Source organism: Rhineura floridana, chromosome 9 (genome assembly GCF_030035675.1).
Source record: "Rhineura floridana isolate rRhiFlo1 chromosome 9, rRhiFlo1.hap2, whole genome shotgun sequence".
Taxonomy (NCBI): domain Eukaryota; kingdom Metazoa; phylum Chordata; class Lepidosauria; order Squamata; family Rhineuridae; genus Rhineura; species Rhineura floridana.
Window position 1 is genome coordinate 113,330,150 of NC_084488.1, and position 9,167 is coordinate 113,339,316.

General features: G+C 41.8%; 1 protein-coding gene across 1 annotated transcript in view; it reads right to left on the reverse strand.

Moving 5' to 3' along the window:
* SHROOM3 (shroom family member 3) overlaps positions 1-2,950 on the reverse strand; it is a 252,739-nt gene extending 249,789 nt beyond the window's left edge. Inside the window, exon 1 of the mRNA XM_061583353.1 lies at positions 1,928-2,950. Coding sequence (XP_061439337.1) covers positions 1,928-2,095 — 168 coding nt within the window. The 5' untranslated portion in view covers positions 2,096-2,950. The remainder of the gene's footprint in view (positions 1-1,927) is intronic.
* Positions 2,951-9,167: the final 6,217 nt, after the last annotated feature.

Consider the following 9,167-nt stretch of genomic DNA (forward strand, 5'->3'; position numbering starts at 1 on the left):
GAGTTGGGGGCAAGGCTATAAAAGGCCTCATCCCTCCTGACATTCAGCCTCCATATTGTGGAACCAGTATGGTGTAGTGGTTAAGAGTGTTTGACTGGGACCTGGGCAACCAGGGTTCAAATCCCCACTCAGCCATGAAGCTCATAAGATGACCTTGGGCCAGCCACTGTCTGTCAGCCTAACCTATCTCACAGGGTGGTTGTTGTGAGGATAAAATCAGAAGGGTAAGAATCATGTTTGGATGCCACCTTGGGGTCCTTGGAAGAAGGGTGGAATATAAATGTAATGAATAAATAAATATTGGGTTGGCAAGCCACACATTTTTTCTCTTCAAAGATTAACAGGCACAACTTTTGACCTGATAAGTTTTCAAATGCAAGATCACAGTATGCTCACTTAATCACAGATTTTAATATACAAAATGGTCTATACTTTGCAAAAGGATCTAAACAGTGAAGACAGTCAGACATTCCAAACATTTTAGATTGCAGTGAATGTACATTCAAACCAATTTTACCACACTTGACTCTTTTCAACCATAGTTTTTTTTTCTTGGAACAACTTTTGTCCACAAGATTATATAGGCTTGTGGTCTCCAAAGGGTTCTTGTGCAAACTGAAGATCAGTTCACCGACCACCCCACAGCCTGTGCACTCTTGATGAAAGAGTCCAATTAAAGACCTCAATTTCTCTAGAAGCAAAAATACAGCAGCATCCTGTAGTAACATGTCACACAACTCAACTAAAAACCCCTAAGAATGAATAAAATTTATTCTCTTTCTCTCTTTTGCAAACCTGATGCAGGCTGCTTGATCTGCTCAATTGAACTTTATGGATTCAGGTCAGTTTAATCTCTTTGACTAAATCAGCTTAAATCCAAGTATGTCAGCTTATTTTGGTTGGCAAAATAGATTATAGCAATACAAGACTCTTCCCTGAATACCGAAAAGCCATTTAAGTGCAGGCAGGGTGATGGGTACATGTCACTGATTTGCATCTTCTTGGAGACTCGCTCTTGGAAACCACAAAAGCAGGACTACAGCTGATCCTCAAGAAGACTAAAGTAATGACAACAAAAGATTTATGTAACTTTAAAGTTGTCAATGAAGATATTGAACTTGTCAAGGATTATCAATACCTTGGCACAGTCATTAACCAAAATGGAGACAATAGTCAAGAAATCAGAAGAAGGCTAGGACTGGGGAGGGCAGCTATGAGAGAACTAGAAAAGGTCCTCAAATGCAAAGATGTATCACTGAATGCTAAAGTCAGGATCATTCAGACCATGGTATTCCCAATTTCTATGTATGGATGTGAAAGTTGGACAGTGAAAAAAAGCAGATAAGAGGAAATCAACTCATTTGAAGTGTGGTGTTGGAGGAGAGCTTTGCGCATACCATGGACCACGAAAAAGACATATAATTGGGTGTTAGAACAAATTAAACCAGAACTATAACTAAAAGCTAAAAAGATGAAAATGAGGTTATCATACTTTGGACACATAATAAACAGACAAGATGCACTAGAAAAGACAATGCTGGGAAAAACAGAAGGGAGTAGAAAAAGAGGAAGACCAAACTAGAGATGGATTGATTTCATAAAGGAAGCCACAGACCTGAACTTACAAGATCTGAACAGGGTGGTTTATAACAGATGCTACTGGAGGGCGTCGATTCATAGGGTCGCCATAAGTCGTAATCAACTTGAAGGCACATAACAACAACAAAGCGGATTGTGCAAATGTCCTCTCCCTCATAATACCCAACGGGCGGAACTACCCACTCAGTGAACCAAAGGCGTGTGAAAAACTTCTTTCCTAGCACATTCCTGGAGCTAAAAATTCTCTCCACCTGGATTATATTTTAAACGCAATTTCGGCCAAATCTGCAGTAGAACTTTTATCTTTAATTTAAATTAAACAAGTTACCTTGGAGATGATTAATGGCTCCCCGTGTTCCAATCCGCCTTTCAAAGTAAATCCCCATGGAGCGCCTCCTTGTAGCAAAGCCTCCAAATAAATGTATCTTCCTTTGTGGGCTAGGTTACCTTCTGAAGAAGAAATAATGCCCCTGTTTAGATTATCCAACATCCTCATCGTTTATCTTTTCAAGCACCCACTGAAAGCAGAAGCAGCAACTGGGAAAGTCTGGGGACACGGGAGGTGACGAAGATTAAAAGCCCGCGCGTCCATGATGAATCGTCTCGGCGTCTGCAGGGTCGTAAGGCTGTTAGGACTGCCAAGGGAACATCTTTTCCTTCTGGCCGCAAGTCCACAGTGCAGGGCTGAAAACGCTTCCAACTAACCTTCCGGCATCTCATTTCAAGATCAGAACTCCCAACGTTTTGATGCTGTTTTCAACGCGAAGCATTTCTTCCTGGACAAACATTTATCCTGGGAAAGACCTTTCCCTTTACTTCATGATTCTTTTCCTTCACATTTCTAGTCGGTGGTTTTCCCCGCCCCCATATAAAAAGAGGCCCATGCAAGAAAAGAAAAAGAAATAAGACATTTAAATGCTACTCCCCAAATGCACACCAGCGCTTCATTTTTTTGATTGATTGTCAGCCCTTTCTTCTCTTCTGTGAGCAGTTTACCATTACAATGGCCGGTTTTGCCTCAGTTCATTGCATCTGAAGAATGAAAGCATTCCCCCGGTCTCCCAACCCGCTTTTTTGCTAACTTCACGATTTTGTGACTTGTCAAAATTAGCGGGAGGAGGGGAGGAAAGGAAAGGCCTTTACAAACTTCTCTCGATCTTGGGACTTGAAGTCCTTTCCCAGCTGAATTTACAAAGGGGGAAACAGAGCCTGCTAGGAGAACAGGAAAGGCAGGTGAAATTAATCCCTTGCAAAAATGTTAAGAAGATAGCGTAGCTTTTTCCAGCCCTTTCTCACTGCCCGCGCTGTCATGCCTGCTACTAAAAGAGAGTGTTCGACTGAGGGAGAGTAAACGGCCTGTTTTGCCGCCGCATGCCAACAACTATGTGATGACACATCACTGAGGTTGCCATCTTTATAAGGCCTCCAGAAGCCGCTGCTGTTAGGGAGGTTCTGCCTTCAGGGGAAAACAGTCCTCTGCTAATTATTTGTTGAAGTTGCTTTAGAATATCCACTCCAGTTCAGTATTTGTTTACCATAAATATTATTGTGTCAGGCACTAGAGGATTTATGGGAGTTCTCTTTTCAGTAGATCCCAGAAAAAGATGCCGGGTAGATTTCCCAAAGTGTTTTTTGCTTTTTAAAAAAATTTTTTTAAAGCTTTGAGGGTTGGGCTAAGAAGGTGTAAAAGAAAAAATGTTGATGTTTCCTCATTGTCACAAATCCCACTCCCAGTTATGGGTAGTGGCTTGCTGTCCAGGAAGTTGCCTACCCTGGATGGGGTTGCATTCTTCCTGAAGGAGCAGGTGTGGAGTTTGGGGGTGCTCCTGGACCCGGCAACTCTGTCACTGGAGGTGCAGGTGTCCTTGATTGCTAGGCGTGCCTTTTACCAGCTTCAGTTGATAAGACAACTGTGACTGATCCTGGATCAGGATAGCTTGACCACAGTTGTTTGTGTGCTGGTAACCTCACAGTTGGATTACTGCAGTGTGTTCTATGTGGGACTACCCTTGAGGTTGGTCTGTAGGTGGCAGCTGGTGCAGAATATTGCAGCTAAGTTGCTTGTGGGGGCAAACAGCTACTAGCATATAACACCTTGCTTGCAGGACTTGCACTTGCTGCCAATCTGCTACCAGGCCAAGATCAAGATGTTGGTACTAACATATAAGGCCCTATACAACTCAGGACCAGGTTACCTGAGAGATTGCTTTATCCCTTATATACCCAGTAGGTCACGGCAGTCTGCAGGAGCATTTCTCTTGCAAGTTCCAAAGATCTCAGAAGCCCGCTCCGCAGGGCTTTCAGTATGGCTGCCCTTCTTTTGTGGAACAACATCCCTGTCGAGATACAGTGCACACCCACTATCTGCACCTTCTGGAAACAACTGAAGGCATTTTTGTTCTGTTGGGCTTTCCCAGCTGGATGAATGGGTCTCTGCCATGGGTGTCTATTTTGTATTTTTTTTAAATCTATCTGCTGTTTTTTATATTTTAATGTTTTTAGCTATTTTTTTTTGTACATCACCTGCAGACACTTGTGTGGAAGGCAATTAATAAATAACAACCATGCATAGAGATTGCAAGAGCTTACCTGGATACATATTTCAGTGTCAATAGCAACTATTATATTTCATGTGATGCTGTTTGTGTAATCAAAGGAGCACACTTAATATAAACTGTGTTTTATTTTGACTGTTCCATACAGAACCGTTATGAGGCCTACAGTACTCTCCTCATCCCTCTATCCACCTCTCCCTGTCTCTACTTCCTGTCCCTTCTTCAAACTGCTCCCCCTGTTGTTACTGGTTTTACATCTGAGATCCATCCAAAATAAAATTTATTATTATTGTTGTTCATCGCCTAGAGTGTCCCTAACCCGGACAGATAGGCGGCTGAAAAATAAAATGTATTATTATTATTATATTGTTATAGCTGGAAAGAGGCATGAGTTTGTTTGCTTCAGACATTCCTTTGTATTTTTGTTGTTGCTATTATTATTATTATTATTATTATTATTATTATTATGGAGAGCTAGTGTGGCGTAGTGGTTAAGGTGTTGGACGACAACCTGGCAGACCAGGGTTCGAAGCTCCACACAGCCATGAAGCTCACTGGGTGACCTTGGGCCAGTCACTGCCTCTCAGCCTCAGAGGAAGGCAATGAATGGTAAACCCCCTCTGAATACCACTTACCATGAAAACCCTATTCGTAGAATTGCCCTAAGTTGGAATCGGCTTGAAGGTAGTCCATTTCCATTTTCATTATTATTATAGAAATGGAATGGTATAGCACAGTGGGGAGCAAAGCTTGGCTGGGAGTCCAGAGTCTGAGTTCAAATCTCCGCTCATGTCTCCTGGGTGTCAAGGGCCAGCTAAAGATCACCGCCACAGTGAGTGGCTCAGGGGTTACATGCCCTGCCACCTGTGCAGCCATGGGTAAGCTGCAGAGTCCCAAGGAGCCCAGTTGCCCCCCAGCTGGCAGTTACGGACAAGGAAGGGGCTGGCTTGTGCAGTTGTAATAAGCTGAGCAGGCCCTAGCCATCTGGGGAGGACTAGCCTCAGAGGGAGGCAATGGTAACCTCCTCTGAATACTACTTACCATGAAAACCCTATTCATAGGTTTGCCATAAGTCGGGATCGACTTGAAGGCAGTCCATTCCATTATTATTATTCATGTGAAATTTTAATCACATGGGTTGAAAAATTATGTTTTGAAAAAACGGTAACGGCCCTTCTTGTCACTTTTGGGCAGAGCAATCCTAATCCCGTATCCGCTGTGCTGGAGGGAGTTAGGATGTTGCTGAGGTGTTCTTCTGCCTGGTTCTGCCAACAGGGGGCTTCTGTCACTATAGAGGTCCTTGCCGTGCCCCTGATGTTTCAAGGGCAGAGCTGGGCTGCCCAAGGATCCTATGCCGGTCCAGCTACTGGCCAAGGATCTGATCTGGGCTTGCAGGTTGCAGGAGTGTGCTATATAGCCCCATCCGTTAACACCCCGTGCATCCACTGCAAATGGTCCTTTCTGACTGGGAGTTCACTGGCAATGTGTGTTGGAATAGGCAACCTTACATGTTCCCTTGCAAAAGGGAGATGTTCCCTTTATGGGATATTTGGGGAAATATCCCATGTACCTGTTTACCATGATGTAACTTCCTAATGGGTGGGATTAGTTACCAGGCTTCCTCCTCCTTTGTCCTGGGGATTCCTGCATAATCTCCATTGCTGAGCTTTTTACCTCTGGGAGAGGCTGCATGGCAGATGCTCTCCTGAGAGCATCACTACCAAAGACTAAAATGGACTGACTTCTATTTTTCTCTCATCTGAGCTACAGCCTATGTTTCCTGAACATATGAAAGGTTGTGAGTAAATATTCTTTATCTTTTTACATAAGAAGGTTGTGTCTGCTTTTATTTGTGCCTAGGGAAAGGCAGGCTTGGTTTATGAGTTCTCACTCTGCTGCTTGCATTTATATCTCTGCTGAGAAATAGGACCACGAAACTTAGTTCCTATTTCATTTTATATTTTTAAAATACCAAACAATGTGAAGGGGCCCTAAAGGCGTACTGATGTTTGTGTATTAGGCTGAATCCCCCTCGCATGGAGAAGCTCTATGGGCATACATCTGTGTGTGCACAGGGACCCTTCACTTGGCTGGTCAGGGCATGGTGGGTGCACATGGCTGCAGTGAGCCTATGCTGCACAGTGCATGGCCTCCTTATCACACGGTCATTAATGCATAAATGGAGGGGGGTTAAGTGAACCCATTCTACTAACACAAAAACCCTTGGCAGGCACTGGCTTGTTGATGCTGAATGGCCCTGCTCCTGTGCTCATGCAGGGCTATCTCAAAAGTATTCTAAACAAAGACAATGGCCTGGCTGGCACAACATGGCAAGATCAAACTATGGCTTACAGGGACCATATGAATATGCATTAGTAAGCTCTCTCCTTGCTAACCGTGAGTTTGTGTTTGAACAGCATGCTAAATCAAACCTTGGCTTAGCTCAACGTGGCATGGGAGCAGAAAGGACTGAGATGGAGCAAAGTAGGTCTGAGCTTCTCTCCAGAAGCTGGCAGGTTCACACAAGTAAGCAATAGTTTAAGTTGCTTTGTCATGTGAACCAGGCCAATCTCATGCAATGACACTTCCTTCAAATTTAGCTGCTGTGATTTCTGGCTGTATTTGAAGGATTTTGAAAAATGTTTCACCAAACTTCAATTTCCTTGCTTCCATCCTCTCCTTTTCCTGGTCAAAATAGTGCATGAGAACTAGCCTTGCCTTGGCATTGAAGACTATGTAAAAATATGTTGGTTCTAAAACTTTTGCAATATGGAGCGTCTATTTTTCAAATGTATATCCAGTTGTGTGCTGTTTTTAACTTGCGTTAAGAGTCTTGAGTTGACTCTAATCTTCCTATGGGCAGCTTGAAGTGGCTTGCATATTTAGCACCCTCTATCCGCTCAGATGCACTTTTTCACTCAGTTAATTCCTTTAAAGCAAAAAGTGATTCCTTTTAGATGGGAATGCACATGTTCAGAGGCACTGTATCTTTGGTTTTTGCACAGAGAAACTAGTTCCAGAGGGGGGAGTGGAGACATTCTGCACATGCTCAAAGCTACTCTGCCCTAAGCGCCAAAATATTTGAAAACCAAATGTAGCTACTAACCTAGATGCAGGATCAGTCTTGTTTATTTTGTGAAGATCTATGGCCATAGTTTTGCATTGGTATAGCCCCTTTAAAGACTCAAACTGAGGAAGCAAATCAAAAGGGAACTGTGTGCAAAAATTAGAGGGTTGCATGTAGACCGAAGGTGGGTGCACACTCTAAAAGACCTGACAATGTAACTGTGAACATGCACAGTCTAGTTAGTTGATGTCTCTGAGTGGGATTTCATTAATGGCAAAAGAGGTATATAAGCCCAGGAGGCAAGCTGTTCTGAGTTCAGATTGGGAAGGCTGAACTGGGTTTATAGTAGGACAAAGGTTTTACCTGTTAGGTCTTGAATAGGCTTCGTTTTGAAAATGTAAGCTGTCTACTTTCTGACTTGCAAATGACATGAAATATGTTTTTAGCCTGACTAATAGGAAAAAGCAAAAGTTGTCATAAACAGATTTAACTTGAGTCATGTATGCAATCGTGAATGCTATTTTCTTGAGCATTCTGTCTTGTATTAGCTAAGGTCTGATAAAGAGAGGAACCTTTGGGAACGGCTAGATTGATTGTATTACTAAGGTTCCTTTTAGATGAGTCGTTTATTACTTGATTAAGATCAGTCATTGAGGGTAATTGTGTTACTTGATTAACAAATGTGGTGGTTGGTTCTTCACTGAAGAACAACACATTATTTTTAGTGTCAAGAAATCCATAAGCCATGATAGAAAAAACTTGACAAATATTTCTTCATTTTAAGGGTTTTTAGACTCTTTGTTTTAAAAAGCACCACAGCTACAATTTACACTTATAACTGATACCCAAATTAACACAATTACTTAATCTAACCATCCTTCACTCTCTTATCTTTCCACTTCTGGGATCAGAAAAATAACCCCTATATTTGGAGAGTGAGCAGAATCCGTTTCTGTTCACAGTAGGTGAATACAATAATACCACAATATTAGTGTGAAAGCAGCCAGCCTGTTAAGTCTGCTACTATGAATAGTTGGCTGGGTACAGATGGAGCAGCCTTACCCAACCATATAGAGGGTCTAGTACAAGAATGGAGAATCTGTGACCCTCAAATGTGGTTGAACTCCAGCTCTCAGTCCCAGCCAGTATGACCAATGGAGACTCAAGGATGATGGGAGCTGTAATCCAGCAATACAGTCTGTGTCTGTGTTGGAATTGCTTTTTAATATGTTTTTAAACCTTTTTTTAAAAAATAGATGTTTTTAAAGCATTATTATTATTATTATTTCAAGTAATAAATAAATAAATACTGAGTGCCACAGATTCTTCATCTCTCAACTATCAGTAAATAACCTAGAAAGTAGTTAAAAGTAAAAGCCACAAGATGTCAGTAGAGGACCAAGCTCCATATTGTGTTCCATTCCATTCATAAACCGTTGCCTATGAAACATCTCAAAGCAAGTGTAAGCTGGACTCTCATCTTTGCCTGTAAGAGGGATTCAATAATCAATATGCTTATATCTGTCAATGAAGCTAAAATGCTTTTCTTAAGCTCGCATATTAAGGTGCATTTTGTTAAGTTACAGAGGAAATAAGGAAATAGCAAGCTGTGCCAGCTAGCTCTTGAAAAAGGGAAGTTGCAGTTAGAGAAATATTTTATTTATTTTTATTATTTGATTTATATACCGCCCTTCCTCCCAGCAGGAGCCCACGGCAGCAAACAAAAACACTAAAAACACTTTAAAACATCATAAAAACAGACCTTAAAATACACTAAAACAAAACTTTAAAACATTTTTTTAAAAAGCTTTAAAAACATCTTAAATAAAAAGGGTTAAAAACATATTGTTTAGAAAGTTTCGCATTGGTTTGGGACTACTTTGAAATGGTATGAACTAGAATTAGTAAGAATAAGTGCATGCACTCATCACATGCTCTGAAAGCCC